The following is a 24,819-nucleotide window of genomic DNA, read 5'->3' as shown; positions in this document are numbered from 1 at the left end:
TCCTGCAGATACTTCAAAAATCTTGTTGTTCTTCCTATCTTTCACTCTATTTTCCCTAGCAAGGATTAACCCCAACCGACATGAGGCGAGAGCGCGGCAATAAAACGTGACCCAATGCGACGATTACCCGGGGTATCCTCTTTAAAATATGCAGCACTAGAAACGCCGTTCTTTAATTCGAGCAATATCCCATTCCCTTCAGGTTTCCAATCGATAAGAACAAAGAATCTAGGCCAGTTGGGCGTCGGGCGCAATCCGTAAGCCTCGAAAAAAGAGCGACTGGGCACGTGGACGGTAAAAAAAAAAAAAAAAGGAACCCAGGGCCAGTGGTTCTTTGTGAGATCTAAACAACCCTATAAATCGACCGGCGAACTTCAATGGGTCAATGGATCAATGGCAACGCTTTGTCGACGGCGGGGTCGGATAAGTGACTGTGCCTTTGTCTGGGGCCGAACTCGGTTTAATTTTGGAGGCCAGTCGCAGCGGGTATGATATGGTATGGCTTGTTGAAGAATGACGGACGGGCTTGTGTCGCACAAGGCGTGCGCTTAAGAATGGCACATTCCGATGCGGGAGGCAGCTGAAAGGTAGCAGCAGCAGCAGCAGCAGCAGCAGCAGTAGTAGTAGTAGTAGTATACCATCCCCAAGTAGCTAGCTAGAACCTGATCTGAAAGGGCGCGAGAGAACCAACAAGTGGAGTGCAGGGTGGAGTGGCTAGCTGTGACGGGTCCAATGAACAAGTGGATTGCCGACGAGGAATGACCAAAAATGAAGCAAGAGTTGGAAAGTGACAAAGGGTAGATAGAGGGAAGACAAGAGTCGAGAGTCGAGATCGAACAAGGGAAAGAGAGGCTGGGAAGAAAGGACACATATGAAGGAGACAAAGAGAGAGAGAGAGAAAGACATCAGGAAGGATCGCGGATGGCGTGCGGCGCTTTCTGGATGCGGAACCGAGATCGTAATCTATCTTATCGGCTCCCGATCCTGCATCCATTCGAACATGGACCGAGTTACTCTACGGCAGGACCTTGAAGGCATGGGTGAACACATTCTTTACTATACATTACTCTGACAAAGAAAGTTACCTCTGCAAAAGAACAGCCGCTCGCAAGATTATCACCATTCAATCATACTAACCTCCAAGAATGGGAACAAGGGGATGCAGGTAGTGAAGCAAGAGGGATATCATTGGGATAAAACTGTCCGGTGCCATGTTCAGCCACATCGGGTAGGTAGAGGGGGGGAAGAACCACCTTGGGGAGTCCCAAATGGGACCTGGAGTAAAGCCGTGAGGTGACAGCTAATAGGCAAAAAAAAAAAAAAAAAAAAAAAAAAATATGAAGATAACCTGACCCTTATACACGTGAAAATCATTGTCGCATCCAGCGACTTAGTCCATGAAATCCAATCGCAAAATCCCACCCATTGGAAACGCCATCCCCAAACCGCTAAAATTGACCGGATAAAAAGAGATACCAACAAAATTTAAAAGGTAAACACATCGTATACACAAGGCGGAAAGAGTCAAAACAACATGTATATCGCAGGCCTCAACGGCTGTCATCCGCGTGAGAGTGGCCATGATGGTAGTTCCCGACAGCAGCATCATAGCTGGGTATGGGCGGCTGGTCGTGTAGTGAGAGGTCGTTGCTGCCTCTTCGACTTCCATCAGGGCTGGAGTACTCCGGGGGTGGAATCTGGTCGAGAGCATCCGCATTCAACAGAGGGACCTGCTCGACATCGCTTCCATTTGTGCGGCTGGAGCCTTCTCCAACATCCTCATTCGAAGGTATATGTGAGAGCTGCGCGAGCGAAATATCGGTAGGAGATCGAACGGGACCGGGGCTGACAGACGGAGTGATTCTCACCGTTGGGCTTGTTTGGGCGTAGTGAGGATCCTGATACACCCGGTGGGAACCGTGGGCGGTGCTTTCTCGGCCGGACTCAAGTAATATACTACCTTGTTCGCTTCCGTAGGGTGGAGGAGGCGCCAGGCTACCAGTCATCGGAGCCAGACCCCATTTCTTGACATTGGCTTCAATGAAAACAAATCCCATTTGGCCAAAATTGACGTGGACAGAGCATGGACCATTAGCGCCAACCGTTGGAAAGAAGTTCTGCGATTTTTGGCCGTGGGCTACATCTTCTAATTTCTTGCCGTTACGAGTAAAGAAGATTATACCGGAGCGGGGCCGATATCCCACACCGATAACATCGCCTTGTGTGAGCTGAGGGCCGTATGGAGTAGGTATGAAGGGTTGATTGTACCTCCGATGGCCAGTGGACTGGTACGCGACCGATGTTTTGTGAAAGCCTAGAGAAGAGAATCTAGATTAGCGCCAACAGTGAATCAACCGCGTTTGGCGATACAAGCGAGAACATACCAGGTAACCTGAAGAGAGGATATGGTTTGGTGGTCATGCCAACACTTATCAGAGTGGTTTCGGGCTTATCGTAGATCTTTGCTTCCCAATAATAGACATCGTTTTGTTTCGGGACCGGTAGATTTGTCTGAACACTGCATTCCGAATCGTAGAACTCAATTTCGGTCCGGCCCTCGACGAAACAATTGGCGATTTCCAATTCCGGTTGGAATTCCCATGCCGAGACACCCTTTTCTTGAATAGCGAGAAACTGAGACAGGGAAATGTCGGTCTGCATCGACTCGGGGGGGTTGGCTTGAACGAACGCTAAACCCCAGGCGATTAGAAACTACCTACTCAAACGCCGCAAAAGAGACTAATTGGTCTAAATAATCGGCGACCAAATTTTGGAACTCACCTTTTGCTCTCAAATATTCCGATCGCGACAGATCATCCATCGCTTCCAAGGCGTCCGCCTCTTCGCGCAAGAAGGCCTGCTCGTCATCATATTCACCAGGTCGCCCCATGCGATCGAGGAGAATTCGACCACGCTGGGTATATTTGAAGAAGAAAAATGCCGCAAGGACAATGACGGCAACCGCTGCTGAGCCAAATGCAGAGAGAACACCGATTAAGATACCCTTGCCGGTCGAACCGGTCGAACCGGACGAATTGCCACTGACGCTAATCCGACCGCCATTATCTGTATCCCAGGACGCTGAAGCAAAAGCAGGCTCAATATTCGACACCACGTCTTGCGAATTGAGGGAAGTATGCAAAGGAACACCGGTTTGGAAGGTTGAAGAGCCGGTTCTAACAGAGGTTGCGAGGGTCGAGGGAGCATCCCAGTAGGCACCGGGCCCCGATGCCTCAGATCCCCGCATCGTTCATTGACCAAGATGCGTATAGGCTCCCGTCGATAAGAGAACGAAAAGATATCTAGAATCTAATTTAAAGGGAAGAACGAGAGGGGAATCAGATGCGGTGACACAAAATAAGGTGAGGGAAGGTATAAGAGTGGATGGAAGAGAGAGAGAGAGAGAGAGAGAGAGAGAGAGGAAGAGGAAGAGGAAGAGGCGGAGAATTGATGTAGGAAAGAAGGAAAGAAAAAGCGATGAAAGTGAGCAGCGTATTTGGCGGCTGGACGTTTCCGGGCGCTGTTTTCAGGCCGCAAGATTAATTAAGCACTCCAGGGAGGTGGACATAAGTAATTACTCCGTACTAGATTTAAGGATATCCTTCAAGAGGAATAATATAATGATTTAAATAACTTTCTCTTATGCAAGGTCAGATTTCTAATTACAAAAAGGAGCAGCAAAAATCAATGGTTGTTAATTCTTGCTAATTCTCCAGGATTATAATACTGTCAGCCCTCCGAAAATACAGACGTCGGTACTTGGACTCTCATACTGGCAGCTGGCAGGCGGTATGTACCTGTCCCCGTCAGCGGCTGTTTATCATATCGAGGAGTTGAAAATGATCTGTCTTGTCTACTCGTCCCCCCATCCATTCCTCCCTCTATCCCTCCATCCCTCTCTCTCTCTCTCTCTATCACCTAGATAGAACTATTTCCGGGCCCTTACTTCTGTCTATACGTTAGATAACGGTTTGAGTCAGGCTTTTCATATGCCCTCATCATGCGTGTTTCGGACCCGTCAAAGCTTGACATCCATCCCAGTGATTCCTGTGATATCCGCCTTACCGTGACAGGCTCCCGCGAGAAGTATCCAGGTACGCTCAGGGCCTCAAATATCCTAGATTCCCCGTTCTCCTTTTGCTTTTCTGTTGTAGACAGACGTTCCCTTTATTCCCGAGGCTCCTGGCTAACAGACAGCCCAATACAGCCAAACAGCATGCGCGCAGAGTCGCGGCGAAACTAGGGGCTTCCAAAGGGCTGATCTATCTAGTCGGCAAGCCTACCATCAACTGGGGGGACTCAGACCAACCGCGCCCCTTTCGCCAAAGGCGTTATTTTTACTATTTCACTGGAGCGGACGAGGCCGATTGCTATGTGACGTACGATATTCAAAAGGACCTTCTAACTCTCTACGTACCGGATTTTGACCTGCGTCACGCGATATGGATGGGCCCCACGCTAACCATCGAGGAGGCTCAAAAGCGGTACGATGTTGACCAAGTCCGTTACTACGCTTCTCTTCAGAGCGATTTGGAATCGTGGGTGGACAAGTACAACGAGGACGGTCCGATTTATGTCCTGCACAGCACCCAGAAACCCGACATCCCGTCCCAAAAGGCTCGATTAGATGAAACCGGGCTCCTTCCCGCGATGGACGCGGCCCGAGAAATAAAAGACGAGTACGAGATTGGAATGATACGACAGGCGAACAAGATATCCGGCCTTGCGCATCGAAGGATTCTGGAAAACATACAGCGCCTGTCCAACGAGGCGGAGATTGAGGGTCTATTCTTGGATACCTGTGTATCGCACGGGGCCAAGAGCCAGGCGTATGAAATAATCGCAGGATCCGGCCCCAACGCTGCCGTGCTCCATTACATCAAGAACAACGAGCCCCTTAAAGGGAGACAGCTGGTCTGTCTGGATGCGGGGGCAGAATGGAATTGCTACGCCAGCGATGTGACTCGAACATTCCCCCTCGGACCGGACTGGCCCAGCGGGCACGCGAAGGAGGTCTATCAGATTGTCGAGCAAATGCAAGAGGCATGCATCAGCCGGGTCAAACAGGGGGTGCGATTCCGGGATTTGCAAGAACTGGCACATGTCATCGCTATCCAGGGTCTGCAGAGGCTAGGGGTTCTCGAAGAGGGCGGCGTAGAAGAGATCCGGCATTCCGGGGCGTCGGCGATCTTCTTTCCCCACGGACTGGGCCATCACGTAGGGCTCGAGGTACACGATGTGTCCGAAAAGCCGATCACTGCATCCGACCGCGGCCACGGAGCCCGGCGGGAATTCGTACCAACGATCAGCGCTCCGCAGCTCCAGGACGGGATGGTCATCACCATTGAGCCTGGTCTGTACTTCTCCAAGCTGGCTCTAAAGAACGCGCGCCAGCTGCCTCTAGCGAAGTACATTAACTTCCACAAAGCTGAGCAGTACATCCCCATTGGGGGGGTGCGCATTGAGGACGATATCCTAGTCACTCATGTGGGATATGAGAATCTAACCACGGCGCCAAAGGGGGAGGAGATGCTGGAGATCATCCGTTCCCGCGGGAATTAACTACCGGAATAAATTTGACTTGCCGGGAATAAAAAATTGACTAACTAGATGGCGACCGTTGATGTCATTGTTCTAGACCAGGGAATCGTTTTCCCTCACTCCTGCTATTTACTATGATTCTGCTTTGATAATACCCGGGTGAACTTGGACTCTAACTAGTTAGTTAGTTATGTTATAAAGAATCTGACTCAGCTCCTGCAATGAACTAAAAAAAGCATTTATAGTTGCATGACAACAACAGATTCTTTGTTGTAGAATCCAAGAATAATGCAAGCTGCTAAGAAAAAAAATTTCAAGTCATGCCACGTTGTCTGTCTTCCTCTTACTAGGAGTGAATACTTTCGGTACTAGTATATATGTGTGTTCACCAGCCCAAGCCTTAGGAAAAGAATTTTTTTTTTTTTTTCTTCTATCCACTGAATCATACCACTGTGCACACTGCACAGAACCGCGTCACTCGGATGGAATCAAGTCCTTTCCGACTAACCCGAGTTTCATGAAAATTTTCTGCTCCGATGCCGTGCTCCGGGGGAACAAAGTGCTCAGCAAGTCAAAGAAATGTAAGAGAATAAAAGGGAAATTGTGGAGTTGGTGGATCCTGTTTTTCTTTTCTGGGTACTTTTACTCCTGATTCCAACTGAAAGAGATTTTTTTTTGGTTCTCCCTAATTGGGTTAACGTGAGTCACACCATCTCACCAAGTCATTCATGGCCCTAATTGTGTCATACTACGACCTCTATATATATCATCGTCACCATACAATCTCTCTCCTGTAGCTTTACTTCTTTCCTACCTCATCTCATCCTGTCACAGGGGTGATGGTCATTCCCCTCCTTGCCCTCTTCTAGCTTTACATATTATTCTTGTTCTTGTTCTTGTTCTTATTGGACTTGTTATTCCTCTTGCTTTGGTTATACCTCCTCTCTACAACAACGAGAGAGAGAGAAAAAAGAAAAGAGGAGGGGATATTTCAAAAGTGCTTTCTTTCTGCGTTTCTCCTTTTATAAATACCTGGAGGATATAGAATGGGACAGAGACACAACAGACGCCGCACACGCCCAAGATCTCGAAATCGCAACACCACTACACTTCCAGCTCTCCCTTCCACTTTCGACTGCCCTGAAAGCCACCTCGTCTCATCCCGGCATTATCGGTGGTCAACATGGCAGGAACGTGAGCTCTTGCGGAGACCGGAGTCTACCATGTTGGAGACAGAACAGTATCGTCTTTTCGGAGGTGAGCCTGGTGATGATGTGGCCCTCTGTTATCGCATGCTTGAGTACTTTGGCGGACTCGATTATATAGATCCGTGAGTTCCCCCAAGTTTGGTTAAAAAAAAAAAAAAAAAAAAACTCTTGTTCTGACTTTTTTTTTTTTTTTTTTGGTTCCAGCTTACAGGCTTTGAAACCCTTGCCTGGATGAAGAAAGGTTTATTCGGATTCTGCTGGCGCGTTCTGTCTCAGTCAACGATGGTCAAATAAACGGGGGAAAAAAAAAAAGGAACAAAATCTAAACATCTATCGAGGGGACAAATTCCGATTGATCAGCGACCTGATTCAAAATCTCATGCAACCCTTCCCACATTTACGCCCAAACCAACAACAACAACCCATTGGGAAAGTATCACGCTCGCATGGTGCAAACACCGATCTACATGGATCAACCAAGTTACCGACTTGTAGCAATGAAGATTCCCCCCCCCTGTGGGAATTGGATTGGTCTATTCAAACTTGGCCATGTGGTTTCCGGTCGAAGAAGCTCTGCACAGTGGCGACGTCAGAAGCCGGCCGCGGCCTTGCTTGCTGCGTGGGTCGAGTTCGTGTCCGATTCGTTTTATGTGACTTGAGTCGTGGGCACTTGAATTCCCCATTCATTGAGAAAAGGTTAGGCAAGCATTTCCGTCCGCGCACGATGTGCCTTTGCAGTGTGCAGAGCAATCCTCACAAGTTTGAACCCTTGAAAGCATGCCTTACTGCTAAAAAGTCAAAAACCAAAGACGGCGAAGGGAGGGGAAGGGTGGATGAGTATTGTGAGCCCGTGTGTGTCGTGTTTCTGGGCATTCCCTACAGGAGGACACCTTTTAGCAGGCCCAGTCGTCAAATACCTACTGAAGGTCCAACCGGGAAAAAAAAAATAATAATAAATTGTTCACTCTTCCTAACCATCTTATATTTGTATAATAATAATAAGAAGAAGAATAATAATAATTAAAACTAAATAGGTGTACTTTGTATGGTAGAAATACTTGGCCGCCACATTACCCAAATGCAGAAGGCGGTGTGCTGGACATTTCACCCCCCGTAAAGGACACGGTCGATCACAAAAGGAGCCACACCTCGCAATCCGATAATATTAACAGCGGCCCATCTGGAGATGTTGCACACCAGACAACCTGTCCTTCTCTTCACCTTTTGTTCTCCTCCCGTTTGAAGAGAACTGACTCCAGGGAGGACCCTTTCTCGTTTGTATTCTTGGAGATTTTGATTTTAGATTCCCTTTCTCACCCTCTCGAGTGAACGCTCGGTTTTGATACGGCGGGCAACCGTGTCTCTAGTGGCTTTACTTCACCATGTCTACAGACTACACATACGATGAGCAGGTACTATTTCGACCGGTCACGGATCTTCCCTTCTGAGAAGCAAGCTAGTTAACCATGTTCCGGTGCCTAGGGTCAATTCTTCCCGTTCTTCATCCTGACTTTGGCGGGCCTCGTCACCTTCCCTCTAACATACAATCTTCTCAAGCCTAGCAAAGGTAAAATACTAGCGTCTAGTCCCTTAAGAGTATCCGGAGTAATGCTCATCATTCTCATCTTCCCTATTCTGCTAGGACTCGAAAATACCGCCCCCCGAATACAGTCCGAGTTCAAACCTCAACATGAAGACCTCATCGAGGCGCAGAAGCGGAAACGCCTCCGCAAGGAGCGTCGCATCAAGCGCATAGTCACCGTTATCCTAGGTTATGCCATCATGGCATGGATGGTGTATTTGATCATCGTCACCTCGCGCGCTGCACCGAAGATCTGGGACCCATATCAGATTCTGGGCGTTTCAAGGGTGAGTCTGAGGACTAGAGTTCGATTACATTTTTAAAGCTTTGTCGCAGCTGCTAACCGGTGATTCATTATCAGAGTGCGGACGAGAAAGCGATTTCCAAGCACTACAAGCGCCTGTCGCTCATCTACCACCCCGATAAGATTCGCCCCGACCCCTCAAAGAATGAAACTCTCGAGATGCTGAATGACCGCTTCGTGGAACTCACCAAGGCGTACAAGGCCCTGACGGATGAGGAAGTGCGCAACAACTATCTTCAGTACGGTCACCCCGACGGCAAGCAGAGCTTCAGCATTGGCATTGCCCTTCCTCAGTTCATCGTGACCGAGGGGAATGGAAAATATGTTTTGTTGGTTTACGGAGGACTCCTCGGTGTTCTTTTGCCGTATATCGTTGGTAAGTGGTGGTACGGGTCTCAGCGATATACAAAGGAACGGGTCTTCGTCGCCAGTGCGGGAAATATCTTCCGGGAGTATAAGGATAATATCACAGACGGCGGAATCGTCAACGCCCTCTCCTCCGGTGACGAGTTCAAAGAGATGATCCAAGGTCCACAAGCGGAATCGGGCCTCGCGAAGCTTGAGAAGAAAGTTCTTGCTGAGGATGCCAGGTTCATCTTGGAACAAGATCGAAAGGCGATCAAAGCTCTGGATGAACCGAGCCGAAGAAAGGCACTGGCACTTCTGTGGGCTTATCTGGGCCGCGTTGAGCTGGAAGACGCTGCTCTTGACGGAGGTAAGCTGGAACTCAACCTTTCTGCTACAGATGAAAAAAAAAAAAAAGGGTAAAATTCTGACTGACCTTTTTGAATCCGTAGAAAAATATGAAGTCGCACCTACTGCACTTGCGTTGAATGAGGCCTTTACAACCATCTCTCTGGTTTTCGGCAACCTTCGTCCTATCCTAGGCGCCTTCCGCACATCTCAAAACCTGATCCAAGCCGTTGCACCAGGATCCTCTCCCCTTCTGCAGCTCCCATATTTCACGGATGCAGTGGTCCAGTCCATCGAGGGCCCAGACGCCAGAACCCATTTTACTGTCCAGAAATTCATGAACATGTCCGAGGAAAAGCGCCGCGCTCTTACCGTTGGCGCTGGTGTTATTTCCGAGAAGCAGTACTCCACAGCCATCGCCGTTGCTAAACAACTACCCGTTTTCCAAGTCTCCAAGGCATTCTTCAAGGTCTTGGGCGAGAAGGTGATCACCCCTAGTAGCCTGGTCCAGCTCATAGTGAAGGCCCGATTCGTACCACCTGGTTCCTCCAACGTCCCCGAAGTCAACCCGGCTGACCTCGAGGATATCGATCCCGAGGAAGGCGATGTTGACGCCCTGATGGGCCGAGGAAACCGATCTGCCAAGTTTGCCAACGGCAAGGATGCCGACAACAAGGCCAGCGCCATCCAGCCCCCTCTCGCGCACGCCCCCTATCTCGCCCGTGACCACTCCCCACGATGGCACATTTTCCTGGCCGACGCGAAACAAGACAAAATGGCCGTGCCTCCCTTTACTTTCACTACCTTCGACAAGCCCTTGTTTGATGAGTCCGGCAAGCCTACCTACAATGTCCAAACTCTCAAGATGCAATTCCAGGCCCCTCCCCAGGTTGGAGATTTCAACTTCGTTATGCATATGGTTTGCGATAGTTATCTAGGCCTCGACACCAAGCTAGACATTACACTTCATATTGATGATCCTGCCAAAGCCGCGGCTCTGGAGGAAGAAGATGACATCAGTGAGCCCGATGAGGGTAAGTTATTTCTTTATTGTCTCATGGAAAAAGCACGCTCCTAACAACAAGTTCCATTTAGACTCAATCGCCGGCCAAATGCAAGCCCTGAAAACGGGCCAACCGCCAAAGAAGAAGGCCAAGAAGCCTGTAGACGAATCCAGCGACGAAGAAAGTGATACCGACGGGGACGAGGGAGATACCAGTGATACCAATACTGAAACCGATATTGACGACTAACCAAACCGGCTAGGTAAAAGAGAAAAAAAAAAAAAAAAAACCAAAACCCAAAACCCAAATACTGAATGCATGTATGTATGTACCTACCTACCTATAAAGCAAGGAAGCAACGAGAAAAGAGGAAAGTCGAGAAAACATAATTTATTCCTATTTCACTTCCTATCTTACTAGTATTCCCCAAGTATTTGACCCGGCAACACTGTTCCTCTTTATACCTATCTATTAATGGCCGTTTCTCTCTTGGATTCTTTTTATCTTTCCCTTAAGGCTTTTCTTCTTTTCTTTTTTCTTTTTTCTTTTTTGGTGAATGTATTATATTGTATTGTATGCTATATATGTACGAACTACTTACTTACCATGCATGCATGATATATGATATGGGCGTTGATAGAGAGAGTTATTGCAGTATTGATTTATTTATTGATTTATTGATTTATTTGCCCTTTCTTTATCTGTTTATCTTTTATCATAGGTACATACTAACTAGTAGGTCAATGAATGAGGTTGTAGCAATAACTATTACTGTACTATACTATATTGTACTGGATTGTAGCTAGATACTTTCTTTATACGTAGTTATAATAATAGCAACAAAGCCCGTCCCTATGATATATTAAAATTAGCAAGGTTAGTGAACCTGCTTATTGGAAGTGAGGTTGAGTAGGTATTCAGGAGAGAGACATTAACAAGCGAGTGAATGAATGGATATCCTCTGCTAGATGGATCTGTGTAGCTCCTGGGGTATGTATGTATGTATATTAGAAAGTCACGATTGCAGCTCTAGTAGGGAAAAAATGAAGATGGTGATAAGAGGTGGGAAAGAATGACAGTCACCCTGAATCTTACCCTATATAAAGGATGAATGAAGCCTGCATCTCTTAAGGTTGACTGGGGGAGCTGAGCCGGGTTTATATGTAGAATAGCTCCACCATCCCCTTTCTATCCACTAGGGTTGGTGCAATATAGGCAAGATGTTAAGGCCTCGGACTTTAGAGTATTCACACACACATGATGATGTCAGGGGAGGGAAGCAGGAACAGGATCTCAAAATTTGGTATATCGTGAAATTACATCAATGGATGAAAGCTTTCTTTGACTGCAGACGGGAAATTCTCAGAGAAAGCACACAAGCGCCAACAGGAGAGGAGAGGGGAATTTATTGCGTGGAAGCAAACAGTGAATATACCGGGCAAGACCGGCTAGCCACAAGGGTAGGTCCAGCCAGAGGCAAAAGAAGGGTATATATGTTGGTTGCTTTGAAGTTGGAGGCTGTACTCTTCGACAGTCCCACTAGGCATTCCGGATGGTGTTATTGCCGGAACGGGTCCAGGCCCAGGCCCAGGCCCAGTAGTTACTACGAGTTGAACGCGGCTGGTTGTTGAGTCACCATTGCTCCTACTATCAGCGTAGTAGAGATACGACTGCCCTTGATCCGTCGCTGATGAAGGCACGGGTACAGCACATTTTACCTCAGTTGGCACGCTTACGGGCTCCAATGCTGGCCGCAATAACACCAATCCCTGATACCCTGCTTGCGGATAGCCGTGATATGACTCTGGGCGGGTTGGCGGGGCTGATGGATGAAAGTCCCACTTGAAGGGGGCAGGGCCTCCTGGGGAAACGTTGACCGGGCTGCAGGTGCTAAGAGGCGGATCAGGAGGAGTCGCAGGCTCGGGGGATGGATCCGCGGTGGCGCTACAGTCAGTAGAGTTGGACATGAATCGGAGATATTGGAGATCTTCAGACTCTTCCTCAGGTTCCTCGGAGATTTCCTCGGCCTGTTTTATCAACCCTAGCCGGTCTAGAATGGCGTGCGTTAGAGGATACCCGTCAGTGGCCTCAGTCAGAGGCTCGCCTGGGAATCCTTCCTTCCCCACGCAGAGCTTGTAAAGCCTCTGTAGTGCTTTAACGACGAGTGAATGATGCGATTCTAGCATCTCAACGAACCTGCATGTACAAAAAAATTCGTGGTTAGTCATCAATGTGTAGTGTTCTAGACCCAAACATACGAGGGATGAAAGATTCCACTGCACCCTCGAGAGTAGACTTTTGGTTGTGTAGCCTTCCGTTCCCTGAATAGGCACGGGTGGTTATATGCTGAACAGCGGTTGCATGGTTGCTTTCCATCGCACTATATAGATTAGTATGGATCAATTCCAGGCGGCAACTAGATCTAATAGGTTTATGCACACTAACCTTGGTCTTTTTTACTCTACAGCGATCGCATGCTTTCAGGACATGTTTCCGTTTGACCCGGAAAACACGCTGGTCCGGCTTTTCTTCACCCAAGTCCCTGCGGGATTCAAGTAGCGATAGTGACGGAGCTGTAGAAAATTCGTACATGGCATCTGAGACCCCCGAGATGTGTAACTTGGGACGAAGTTTGGGTTGTCTTGACATGACTGTTTGGGGGGGAGGGGGGTTCGGTACGCCTAGAGAGAAGAGCGCAAGTGTAAGATCTTCAAGGGTTCGAATAATTGATATGCTAGAAACAAATCCTTGACTAATATTCCGCGATTTGAGAAAAGGGAGAGGAAGGGGTAGACACTGGACTGCTGAAAAGGAAACCCGGTGGAGTGCAAAACGATAGAAGGAATAGAGGCTGGGATCTTCTCATAGTACTAATACGAAGATCACGATTATCAAAGAGGTAGGGAACTGTTGTGCAGGAGCCCCGCAAATACAGCCGACAATCATTCCCTCGTTAGACGTACACCATAGGAAGACCGATGGTGACGTGGATGCTTGTCGTCTGTCGCAATATCAACCGGTACGGTCGCCCGACGTTCCCCAACCGTCTGTAGTTGTGGTAGCCTTGGGAATATACCTCAGCCCCCCCCCCCGGCAACCGCAACAATGAGCTTGACCCTGTGTGCGTCGAACGCTAAAGATACAGATGACTAAATTCGCTGGCATTGACACGCCAGAGGTCATGCTCCTGAACGGTCCGACCCGGCACAGCAGAATTGTATGATGCGAGTGGCAGCTCATCAACTCTAACCGGCTATGACCCTGGTCATCTGGGTTGGGCAGCGAGACGGAGAGGAAGCAATAAGGTCGCTTAATGCATGACAGCTGTGGCAAGCTCGAGGCGTGGGTGTGTGCTGATTGTACTTTACCTCATCGCATAAACCCGGAGTTTTTCATTTCTAAAATCAGGCTCTTTTTAGCCTCGCGCCTTGAGGGGGCCACAGCCCATCCATCCATGATGAAAATCGTGTAGTAATGCAGGAGACGGATGATATGAATGAGAAGGAGGGATTCACATCGTGGGCGCCTATCGGTCAACTAGACAGCTGTCATTGGCGCACAGATGGCAATCACCATCACAATTTGGCTATCAGTTTCTGCAGTGTATGGACGAATGCTTTGTTTTGTGCTCAGCATTTTGCCAAGGTAAAGTTGAAGAATAATCCAATGGCGCGAGCAGGTATCTCCTTTTCCTTTCCTTTCCTTCCCCCCTTTTGCCGTCCCTTTCCCACCTTGACATTCATTCCCATGAACCTGTGCTCGTAGTTTTCAATTTATAGGGTTCATAAGTAGTGCATTTCACCATACACCCAATCTAACTGCATTTGAGATGAAACTTGTCTTTGAACGGTAAGCACCTCAACCAATGACGGGGAAGGGCCGCCTCTATCGATTCGGACGTACACTGAGCACCACAAGCCTTGCCGCTCATACCCTTACGGCGGTAATGAGCATGTCATTGGAGTAAGGCTAGTAAATATGCAATATCAAATGCAACCTTTTTACCTTTGATGGAAGGTTCCACGATAGGAAGTGCTGTCACGCAGGGGAGTGGTTGACTGGGATAGTAACGAAGACGGGCTTCAATAATATCACCTGACAAGTAGACACGTCGAGGAGTCCTCAAGGTCTTCGCTGGTAGAGCGCTGCATGAAGAGGAGAAAAGTCCTAGGTGTGAACGTATTCTGCATTCGGCAAGCTTTAGTTTACCCTCTAAGGAAGGTATCCTGGCGTAACACAACATACCCTGACTGCATACACATATGCGCGGTCAAGCATTTCACGAACGTATTCGGCACTTGTGAGAGAGGGAAAGGCGAATCAGAGCGGGCAAGAACTGCCAAAAAAGAGAAAGTCTTGAGCTTCTGCAGTTCGATCAAATAGTAGCAAGTACATCTGCACCAGTCTTGTTTAATGAACAACACCAGCCCCACCACCGCTGCTCCCCCAGCAAAGCGCCAAATCGTCGGAGCTAGGGCAGGATGGGATTACGATGGCCATCCGTTATTGTCCGATTGTCGAGGGAAAGCTCGAGAGCTGTCCAACTATTAGACAAGCGGGTAAATTATGTAGCGCTTGTAGAAGAGGAGGATGTTGTTGGCCTGACTCTAGTATTCCCGTGGCCTTTTTTATTATTTTTTTAGCCACGCCCATCAAATCAGCTATTACCTAGCTTGAGTAGGTAACTGTAAATCAATCGAGTGGCAGTCGATTAGAAGAAGAAAGAACCAGGATGATGTGAAAGCAAAGGATGAGAAAGAATGAGTGAGGGATAAAGAAATGAGCCAATCATGCGGGAAACGTGACTTGGGCTTCAGCAGGGCTCGACAGACCCCGCGATACAATTCTTTTTTTTTTTTTCGTTTTTACACTGCTCCTCAATGAATCACCAGGGATTCGAGAAGCCTTCTAACACGCAAAAGATAGGGTCTCATGATGAACTTCATTGATTCTTCTTTCGATCCTTTCCTTTGCGTCGACTAGGACGGCATCCTGGCATCGCTTGCATAGCATCAAATTACATGATTTGATTCCACCAAAGGTCTGGGGTCGAACCAGCCAATTTACTCGAATTAGGGGGGGAAGAAGAGGGGCCTCTACCGTACCCTTGTTCAATGGCGAGTTCAGGTTAGGTCTCAAATTCCATAACAAGATCCTGGCTCGTCTGTGCTTTGGAGAATGACTGTGCTGATGCTTAGATGCAGATAACATCAGGCCAGATAATCTCTCGTTGATAAATGTATATGAGCATAGACAACCAAGTTGGATGGTTGAACAGCATGATATGTGCATACTCGTAAAGCTATGGACAATTCGGACTCCATTATTGACATATTTAGCTCACCCGTGGGTGCAAATCGTCATGTCATATCAATCTGGGCTTGGTCACAAACATATTGCCAAGATCGAATCATATCATAACAGCAGCGTCGCCTTGCAGATGCCGTGAAAAGACAGTCAAGATGCTCCCCCTCTGGAGTTGGTTGAGACGCCAGAGCAACGATCACCTAATAAAAATCCGTCTTTCGTCTTCTCATCCCGGAGACTCGAACAGTTGGGTCAACGAGCTAATTATAAGACAGATAATCGATCCGGAGTGCGATAACTCCGGGATCAATTTTCAGCTTTCCTATGACTATAATGGGTGAAAATGGGGGGAAGCCCGTGGACCAGAGTTTCCATCGAGCGTGCGAGGCGGACACTTCCAACTCCAGTTAAAACAAGGAAACAAATAAAAAAACAAAGAGGGGGGGGGGGGGGGGGAGAAAAGAAAATGATATGGAAATACAGTAAAGTACAGGGCCTGGGCAGTTCAACTAGCCATCCAGAGGTCGCAAGGACCACCGATTGTTTGCTACTTTTCAGATGTTCCTCTTAGATGCGCCTCTTATCCCTCACAAGCGGTGATCAGGAATAATCCTGGATGCGAGGAGGTCGAAACTTTCTTCACTAGTCACTGTTGCTGGGGTACTTGGGCTCGTTATCTCCCACAAGCCACCTTGACTGTTATTCTCTGGAGCCAACTGGGAAGTAGTCTCGTCTATCGTCTCCCATCGTTTATCTCCGATCCATTCAATACCATCACCAGATCCTTGTATATTTATTCGGCGACGAGTCTTTTCGCGTTCCAGCATGCAAAGGGGTTTGGGTTCTGTTGACGCCGACGCACCTTCGTCACCAGACAAGACAAGGTTGCGATAATGCCACTCGCCAAGGAACATGCCATCCCCATCCACATCCTGGCGTACCTTTAGCCACTCATCCATGTCATTCCCGTATAGCTTGCAGATCTCTGAGGCTGTTGTTTGGAAATTCTTCGCCCAATGTGGCCTCGCACCCATCTCTCGCATAAGCCACTCAAACGCCTCGTAATACCGGTCCTTGCAAGGCGGGTCTCGGAGATAGGGACGGTAGAGAGTTGCATTAAGGTACAAAGTCGGCCCATCAGAGCATGTAGGGTCGAGGAACGGACGAGGTTTCCCGTTACGTGTAGAATCCGAGACTCTCACTTCAACGGGGCAATGGACCCACACTCCCTCCACCGGGAAAGGGATACGCGCGGTTTCCAGATCGCCATGCAGCCAGGCTGACAATCTCGTGATGGCCTCGGGGCCTTTTTCCAAAGGCAGCGCCCACTCGTTGACAAATTGCGAGTAAAGGCAGTTCATCAGGAGTCCCGTTCGGGCTGGCTCCACTGCCTTCGTTACTGTCTTTTCGGCCCGGAATCCATATTGAAGACCGAAAACGAGCCATTCCACCCAAGGGAGAATCCGGGGGAAATAGTTCGATAGGGCTAGCAAGTTATGATAAATATGGTAGCCCAGATTCTCCCCATAGAAGGTCTTTGGCGGCGCCTGGAGGGGCAAGTCAGTCTTGTCGGCATGCCAAACGATCGCACTCTTTTGATACGGCATCCACCAGACGCGAACAAATTCGTGAGAAGTCCATAACCCAGACGACCAGTCATCCAGAACGCTGGAGAGGTGACGCCGTGTCTGCGTCCAGGAAATCTTGAACGTCGGTTCAGCCTGCAAAGTGACCTCGACGACGATTCCCAGCGCGCCCAGAGAGATGAGCGCCGCGCGGAACAGCGCCTGGTTACTCGTCCCACTGCAGCGCACCAGTTGTCCGTTGGCCAGCATCAAGGTCAGTGAAATAATATTTTCCGAGATCAGTCCATGCTGCAGTGAACTTCCATGTGTGCCCGTCGCGATAACTCCCGCAACCGACTGACTATCGATGCTGCCCAAATTCCCCAGGGTCAACCCATGCTTTTCCAACTCTGCGCCTAGATCCCTCAATCGAATCCCAGCCTCCACCGTAATAACCTTGGTTTCTTGCGAAACATCCAACACGCGGTTGAAACCGTCCAGATTGACCAGCCAGGACGAGGTACAAGTCAGATCGGAAGGCGAGTGACCACTACCGACGACCACGAGACGACGACGACACCGACGGGCAACATTCACAACTTTCTGGATCTCCGCAATCGTTTGAGGCTGGATATACAGTTCGGGACGCGAGAAGAACGTTCTGGCCCAGGTGTGATGCAAATGGCCAGTGACCGTACGGAAAGGGACCGCGGGGTCATGTAGGGAGACTTCACGAAGGATCGCGGGGTCCATGGTGAGAAAAAAAAAAAAAGGCAAAAACAAAAATACTCTGCTGCTATAAATCAGAAAGTGCAAACAGTCTCTCTCATAAGAAGATAATCGCAGTCTATTATTAAATCAAGACATGATGAGGAAGGGAGAAGAGAGTATTAGGGAATGAATGAAGAATGAGCGATGGTGGATTGATTGATAGTTCCATCGATGGCGAATCCTCATGCGGTGGGTCGGATCGGGCCATTTACAGAAGCGAGTTACATATACAGTACCTGTACACTCAAATCTGAGACTACCTTCAGGCCCCCGAGATGGAGATATCCAAATATGATTCTTCAAACAGAAACGAAGAAAGCCGATCGCATCCCGAAGGGCTGTGGTTAAATGGTGGAAATAGCCACTTTGGCTTCATACGGACCCGACCTTACTCTAGAAAGTCTAGAGTCTAGCCGTACACCTCGAAATCGCATGCATGCAAGCAACTAATAACAATATATAATGTGTCCTTGAGATAACATAAAATAGCACATGAAAAGAAAGGTAACTCCAGAAACACATACAAGGAAGTTGCAACCAAATTTCATCCCGTCCCAGGCTCCTTGGATAATGCACCCACCACCTGTTGAAGGGCAACTAAATAAACACCACCGCCATACAGCCCTTATGCATAGTTGGGAAAAAGAGAAAAAGAAAAGAAAAAAACTTGTCTATAAACAGCGAGAAAACCGCAAAATAGGGGGTTGGGGGGGGGGGGGGGGAATATGAAATAAAAGGCCAATGTCTAGAAATGAACCATGAAAATGCAAAGACAGAGATGATACAAAAGTTCATGGTTAAGACCGAATCGCATCAATGGCTGCGTTCAAAGGAAACACCTGCGGAGGTTTTTGCAAAGGACGCTGCTTCCACTTACGAAACGCACCGCGGCAAGATTCCGGAGGTCCACCCAGAGAAACAAAGCTCTTCGGAATGAAAGGTCGATCCTGAAGCGAGGCAGCTAGGATCCCGTACTCGTGTGCAAAGACTACGGCCGAAGCAAATTCCGCAGGCCGGTTTGATGCTTGCTCTCCCACAATCCTAGAAACGAGTGGAATCAGTTCGGGTATTCTAAGGGTTGTAACAGAAATTGTTGATAGATGTAAATACTCACACATAGATTTCGAAGAAAGTGTCGAGAATGTAGATGCCCTTTGCTGAGAGGTCCTTCTGACAAAAGGGCTCCACCTCTTGAACCGTATCGTTGGGGCGAATCACGGGAGAGGACGAGCCTGGTCGTCGCATCCAAAATACGGTCCGCTGCCCAAGTTCATGGTCGACGCGAAGGAGTCGCAGGCGGAAGTGCTCATGCGTCGGTTTCGACAACCAGTGACCAGAGCACATATAATCCCCCGTCTCCGTATGCTGAGGGAAAACCTCAAAGAAGCTTTCGGGTTCGTCTCCTTCGGCCACTTCTTCGAACTCCCCCGTTAGTCCGAGATCCATGCCAATCAGACGAGCGGCGCCGATCTCTTCAGCAGAACTTCCTTTCCCTTTCCATAGGTAGACCGTTCCGAACATGGCAGATATTACGAAAGGGTACCCCGTACATAGATTGCGCGGTGAATAATCAACCTCGTCAAAAACCATTTGACCCAGATGCTTCCGGCCGCAGAGCATAAAAATGGCGGATGAGCTTGAGCGAGAGCTTGACCCACGGCGCGTGATGAGGATTCCACCAAGAGCTTGAATGAAACCGGCAGGTTCTTTGCCTTGCTTTATTACCTCCAGCTTGCAGCCATTGTCTCTCGCAACCCTTCGCGAGAAGCTGAGGGCGTCTTCTACCGCTCCGTCCCACACATCATCACCACACCAAAGATGGACTGCGGACCGTACACTGCCACCAGCTTCAAAGGAGTGAACACACAGATACATTGCCCCTTCGTAGAGAATGTACTCTTGGTTGACAGGGAGATCCTGTCTCTTCCCATCCCCAGTGATTTCCCATATTTGCTTTTTCAGGGTTCTGATTTTAGAATGGTCACGTTTTTCCGTCAGCATTAACTGTGGGTCGATATTGACGCGATCACTCGAGCTTGGGAATGTCGTAAAGAACCTGGAAATAGCTTCTAGGGACTCGTCAGCCTGGGGCACCAGCGAGGCCGATGATCTGGGCGATGACAATTGATCAGCGCTGGAGCTCGGCCCTTTGGGAGGCACGGGAGGCAAAGGCAAGGATTTTCGGAAAGGTGACGATTCCCTGGACCCAGTAAGAAGGCTACTCACACCGGTCACCTTCGGGGAAAGGCGGGTCTGGTTTTCTTTAAGGTTGGTCCTGAGTGGAGAAGGAGATGGGGAAGAGTAGTGAACGATTGGGCTTCGTGGTTGGCCACCAAGAGGGCTAGATGGCGATGTTGTCGATCGTGAGGGAGTGAAGGCGAGCTTGGCTGGAGGCTCCCATCTATTCTCATCCTCATATGTTTTCTTTCTCAGTGTTTGCGCAGGATTGTCTAGTGGCGTAGAAGGGACCAAACCGGGACTCGGGACTTCTCTAGGTAGTTGCGGTAAGCTCTTATTGAACACGGTGGGTTTCCTGCTAGCCGGGGGGGCGGGTTCTGAGGTAGCCTGTGAGTCGATATATGTATCAGGGAGGGGCCAAGCGCCTGATGTTTTCGGAGGGTCAATCGGCGAGAAGCTAGTTACCGAGGTATCGGCCTCGAGGGAACACGGTGGCGTTTTCAGAGGGATCGTTTCATTTTTTGAGCTCGGTTTCTCAACTATCGAAGTAGCAACCTTGGGGGGACGCCTTTTCGGTCCTCTTGCACGGGCTTTCGTCATGTGAGATAGGGCAGGAGTCGACGAGGAACTTTGCGAGGTTAAAGTATCACCCCCGGAACTGACTTCAGGAACCTGTGTCTTGGGTCCATTCACCGGAGCCGGTGGGCCTCGAGATATGATATTCGCTAAAGCAGGGTTTATTCGGCCTGCGAGGCTACGTTTAGTAACGTGACCTTGCTTTAGAGCTGGCATAGTTACAGCCTGCGCGACATCCCCCGATAGCAAAACACGCACCGGTTCAATGGCCTTTTGTGTGGATTCGTCTTCCATTTTATTCAGCTCAAGCTCTCTCGACTGATCTTCCATGCTCATGGGATCAGGTTCATTCTTATTAGCCCCATCACTGGGTAATTCAAAATCAAAATCCTTCCCTTGATCGTCATCTGTATTGAAGGTTTGCATCTCAGGATGGTTTTGCGTAGGCGGGGAGGCCTCGGTGTGCTCGTCATCAAAGGAAGAAATGAGGCTACTGTGTGGGCTGTCCGGTGTGCTGATCTCACCAGGGGAAGGCAACTGGGTCACATCAGGTGAGGAATTGGTTTTAACACTGCTGGACTTGGTCAGGTTATTCCGCTTTGCAATAGCTTCTGGGACTATCTGGGGAGGTGCGTCACTCTCCCCAGCTGTATTGCGCCGCGGCGAGGCCCCACCGGTTTTCATAGATTCCCTCTGTTTAAGAATACTCTCTTTGAGCTCGTCGGTCCTTTGCGACCTTTTTGGACCCCCGGTTGCATTAAGCGATGCCTTGCCCCTAAGGATGTTTTCTTTAAGCGCATCCGGCGCAACATAAGTTGCCGTTTCGGTTTTTTTCAATTTTCCAAAGACGTTTTTGAATTCAGGCTCTTCTTTAGTCGACTGGTCCTTTACAATTTCCCGCTTCCTTAGGTTTGATCGAAAATCAATGACAGGCGATTGAGGTTTAGGTCGATCGAGGAGAGGATCACGGATTGGTTCACGAGAAGATGCAAGGGGTACATCGATAGGAGTTAACTTGGTTGCCGGCGATGAAGAAGTCGGGGGATCTTCTCGTGCTGTGTCATCTTCGACAAGTTCCACCGTTGTTTCCGCTGTGGGAGGGGGAATTTCCGGGATAACATCCTCTAGTGGCGGGTCAATCTTCTTGGGGGCAGTCTTCGGCTCTGTCGGGGAGTCCTCTTGGGGCTGTTCAGCATCCTGGGGGCTGAACACATCGGGTATTCCCGAAATGCTTGACTTGCTGCCATGGCTCCCGGGAAGTGCCGTTCGTAGAAGGCCCACAGGGGTAACTTCTTTGAAACTGCTTCGGCGACCCAAATCCACACTACCTCTAGATTGTCTATCCTTGGCCCACGATGTTTGTTGCGAAGGATTCCTTTTATGCCTTGGGGATTCCGGGCGATTTAATGCACTCTCCAGCCAGGTAGATTTAGTGGGACTCCACCTCCTCGGGTCCATGGTTCTTGAGACAGGAGGAGTTGAGGGCACCGATGTGGAATCCTTGGGTTGATCCACGCTTGCAGTACTCGCAGATCGCTCATGAAGATTTAGGGACGGTCTACCAGTGTTTTCACTGCTTCCCTGGCCCGTAGGAGTAGCCGGACGATCCTCATCCTTCGCTGGATGGACGATTGTGGCTTCACTATGACTAGAATTGGGTCTGTGAAGTGACAAGGCGGAGCCTTCGCGGCTGAGCCTAGAGATTGACGACATGGAGGGGATCTCGCTATGGGATGGTGCAGCAAAGCTGTTACGGTTGCTGGCAAATGGACTACCCCGGCTAAGACCTGACGGTAGTTGAGCGCTCCATCGCTTAGATATGCTGTCCGAACGTTTCATCATCGCACTTTGGACAAACCCGCCAAGACCTTTTGTCGGTGACGTGGAACGCTCTGGGGAAAGTCGTCGTGGAGACGGAGGTAACGAGACCTGGCCGTCAGAGCCGTCGTCGAGTTTTGGAGGCTCAAATTTTTGGGTGTTAGACAAAGGTATTGGGGAACCAAGACCCGTGGGTGTAGAAACAGAAGAGATGCTTGAGTATCGGTTTCCCAAGCTACCGTCCGCACATGTCGAGCTAGCTCTCGATGGAGAGCGGGATTGTTCTTCAGTGGCATCTTGATGTTCGTTTTCGTTTTCCAATTCTGCAGAGGGTACTACTTCGTTTCCGGTCCCTATAAGCGGAACATTATTAGTAGGCACGTGTTTCGAATCCTCCTCCACGCTCGTCTTTTGCAAGCGACTAGCATCTCCCTCTGTTTCGCCCAGGAAGGACGGTTCTCTTGACGGAGGCAATGAAGCAAGCGGACTGCGCATCACTGCATGTTCATCATTTGAAGCAGCCGACATCGCCCTGAAGCGGCCATCGCGTGAAGGAGAACCCGGAAGAAAGGGACGATTGGCAGTACGGTCTCGAGATGACGGTCGTTGCTGCCAAGACAAAGTTCCAGCTCTGCTCCGTAACAAGGGTGAAGGAACTTTCGGGAACATCTCCGGCTCGGGTCCATCTAACCTCGACCCCGCTGGGCTACCTTCCGCAGATGCATGAGCTTCATCCCGAGCTAAAATTTGCTTGTTGTGAATGTCGTGGTGGATTGGCGTTTGGGGTGATGGCGCGAGCTGTTCTGGAGGGTCAAGGGCCCGGTGACTCAACGACGAAATGCTTAGTCGAGCGGGATCTAGGAGAGGAGAGGAATCTTTGGTTGGCGATATCGAGCGGGCTCGCTCTACATTAGATTCCGAAGAAGACGGTGATTAGCTTTCAGGAAGACAAAGGAAGCGGACAAATTATTTTCATGGCAGGTGAAAGAAACCCAATCCAGGCAAAGAAAGAAGGCGTGGAGCGGAACGAGGAGAAGTAGAGGGGAGTTGAAAATACCAGCTCTCCGGGCCTGTCTCTCTTTGCGACCCTGTAGAATCTCCTCTTCCAATTTCTTGGTGCGTTCATCATCCTTGTTGTCGTGTTTCTCGCCTAGTTCGCGAATACGCTGAAGGAATTCGTTCACATCCTCATTCCCATCCACTTGGACCGTAGAAGTCATGACCACCACCTTGTCACTGGTGCTAGACACCGGCAAGGAAGCAAGTCAGGGAAAAGCCGGAAAAAAAATATCAGATTGTCAAGGAGGGGATAGAAGAAAAAAAGAGAAGACTGAAAAACAAGCAAGAAAGAAAGGGAGAGAAAATAAAACAATAACCCCCCTCCCCCAGGCAAAATAAATGTAGCAATCCGAACCGAGGGATGATTGATTATGTAGGATTCAAAATAGAGAGACAGAAAGTGGGAAGGGTTAAAGAGAGGCAATAAGAGAGAGCGTGTCCGTGTAATGCCAGTGAGTGGTGTGGTGTGTGGTGTGTGATTATGTGTGTGGTGGTGTGTGGTAATGTGTGTGTGTGTGTGTGTACGTGTATTTGTGTATGTACCTGGGAGTGTCATGCAGATTTGTTAGTGGAAGGGAATATATTATATATATAGGAAATAGTTATATATACCCATGCAATACCCTGGACTAGTTCTCTCTTAAACCAGACCAGAATTAGGATTATGATTCTCCTTGGATGAGAAATGAGGGCACTTCAGCTGGTGTTGGAAGTTGGAACTTGTTCAGAGTCCCCACCAGTTAGTTCGTTCCAACTTCGAATCAACTACTACTGACTGACCGTCGAGTCGGGACTACAGATCGAGGTAGGAGCTCGATAGTGATTCTGAAATCTCTTATGGTCTTCATGCTAATTAATGATGAGGTTTGGTTTCCTCTCCCATCTAGTCTCTATATTTATTATAATATTCACCAAAATTCCAGCCAAAAAAGGATTTGTTTTGAAGTTGCTACACCCAGAAAACTATTTACGGAGTACACCATGAACCAAGTGGAGTGAGTATATTAGTGTGTTCTGAACTACTACCTATTAGGTACAGACGACGGAGTAACTCGAAATTAATCTCGATAAAGTGCTAACTAAATCACGCCTGTCTAATGAACAAAGAAAAGCGAATTAGATCTTGGAGTCGTTCACGAGTTAGCGATGTATTGGGGTTAATAACAGTATAACCTACGGACTCCTTTTGGCGTACCATGGACCAGATAACTTT

At 48.8% G+C, this 24,819-nt stretch overlaps 8 protein-coding genes across 8 annotated transcripts; 4 read left to right on the top strand and 4 right to left on the bottom strand.

The window, feature by feature from the left end:
• Positions 1-1,342: 1,342 nt before the first annotated feature.
• P175DRAFT_0499522 (SSH4 family protein) lies at positions 1,343-3,578 on the bottom strand. Its single transcript, XM_040896751.1, has 3 exons — positions 2,782-3,578; positions 2,385-2,690; positions 1,343-2,314 (listed from the first exon to the last, which is right to left on the bottom strand). The coding sequence occupies exons 1-3, from the start codon at positions 3,245-3,247 to the stop codon at positions 1,551-1,553; spliced, it is 1,536 nt and encodes a 511-aa protein (XP_040754364.1). The 5' UTR covers positions 3,248-3,578; the 3' UTR covers positions 1,343-1,550.
• A 422-nt stretch (positions 3,579-4,000) lies between these two features.
• P175DRAFT_0431981 (aminopeptidase P family protein) lies at positions 4,001-5,562 on the top strand (the record flags this gene model as incomplete). Its single annotated transcript, XM_040893514.1, has 2 exons — positions 4,001-4,094; positions 4,208-5,562. The coding sequence occupies 2 exons, from the start codon at positions 4,001-4,003 to the stop codon at positions 5,560-5,562; spliced, it is 1,449 nt and encodes a 482-aa protein (XP_040754363.1).
• A 1,025-nt stretch (positions 5,563-6,587) lies between these two features.
• On the top strand, positions 6,588-7,408 carry P175DRAFT_0530057 (uncharacterized protein; the record flags this gene model as incomplete). Its single annotated transcript, XM_040899750.1, has 2 exons — positions 6,588-6,871; positions 7,318-7,408. The coding sequence occupies 2 exons, from the start codon at positions 6,588-6,590 to the stop codon at positions 7,406-7,408; spliced, it is 375 nt and encodes a 124-aa protein (XP_040754362.1).
• A 504-nt stretch (positions 7,409-7,912) lies between these two features.
• P175DRAFT_0474689 (J domain-containing protein) lies at positions 7,913-10,978 on the top strand. Its single transcript, XM_040895216.1, has 6 exons — positions 7,913-8,161; positions 8,232-8,316; positions 8,392-8,618; positions 8,693-9,350; positions 9,433-10,362; positions 10,424-10,978. The coding sequence occupies exons 1-6, from the start codon at positions 8,132-8,134 to the stop codon at positions 10,579-10,581; spliced, it is 2,088 nt and encodes a 695-aa protein (XP_040754361.1). The 5' UTR covers positions 7,913-8,131; the 3' UTR covers positions 10,582-10,978.
• Positions 10,979-11,291: 313 nt separating this feature from the next.
• P175DRAFT_0499517 (Zn(II)2Cys6 transcription factor domain-containing protein) lies at positions 11,292-13,418 on the bottom strand. The gene is made up of 3 exons (XM_040896750.1): positions 12,778-13,418; positions 12,591-12,712; positions 11,292-12,528 (listed from the first exon to the last, which is right to left on the bottom strand). The coding sequence occupies exons 1-3, from the start codon at positions 12,979-12,981 to the stop codon at positions 11,781-11,783; spliced, it is 1,074 nt and encodes a 357-aa protein (XP_040754360.1). The 5' UTR covers positions 12,982-13,418; the 3' UTR covers positions 11,292-11,780.
• A 779-nt stretch (positions 13,419-14,197) lies between these two features.
• P175DRAFT_0530054 (uncharacterized protein) lies at positions 14,198-14,883 on the top strand (the record flags this gene model as incomplete). The annotated part of the gene is made up of 2 exons (XM_040899749.1): positions 14,198-14,295; positions 14,760-14,883. 2 exons carry the CDS (start codon positions 14,198-14,200, stop codon positions 14,881-14,883), a joined length of 222 nt encoding a protein of 73 aa, XP_040754359.1.
• Positions 14,884-16,226: 1,343 nt separating this feature from the next.
• On the bottom strand, positions 16,227-17,957 carry P175DRAFT_0431041 (D-arabinono-1,4-lactone oxidase; the record flags this gene model as incomplete). Its single annotated transcript, XM_040893459.1, has 1 exon — positions 16,227-17,957. The coding sequence occupies one exon, from the start codon at positions 17,955-17,957 to the stop codon at positions 16,227-16,229; it is 1,731 nt and encodes a 576-aa protein (XP_040754358.1).
• A 712-nt stretch (positions 17,958-18,669) lies between these two features.
• On the bottom strand, positions 18,670-24,014 carry P175DRAFT_0474680 (putative gelsolin repeat protein). The gene is made up of 3 exons (XM_040895215.1): positions 23,605-24,014; positions 19,090-23,452; positions 18,670-19,016 (listed from the first exon to the last, which is right to left on the bottom strand). Exons 1-3 carry the CDS (start codon positions 23,765-23,767, stop codon positions 18,773-18,775), a joined length of 4,770 nt encoding a protein of 1,589 aa, XP_040754357.1. The 5' UTR covers positions 23,768-24,014; the 3' UTR covers positions 18,670-18,772.
• Between the last annotated feature and the right edge of the window lie 805 nt (positions 24,015-24,819).

The sequence above is a fragment of the Aspergillus ochraceoroseus genome, assembly GCF_002846915.1.
Source record: "Aspergillus ochraceoroseus IBT 24754 chromosome Unknown P175scaffold_2, whole genome shotgun sequence".
Lineage (NCBI taxonomy): Eukaryota > Fungi > Ascomycota > Eurotiomycetes > Eurotiales > Aspergillaceae > Aspergillus > Aspergillus ochraceoroseus.
This window is presented reverse-complemented; position numbering and strand designations above follow the sequence as displayed.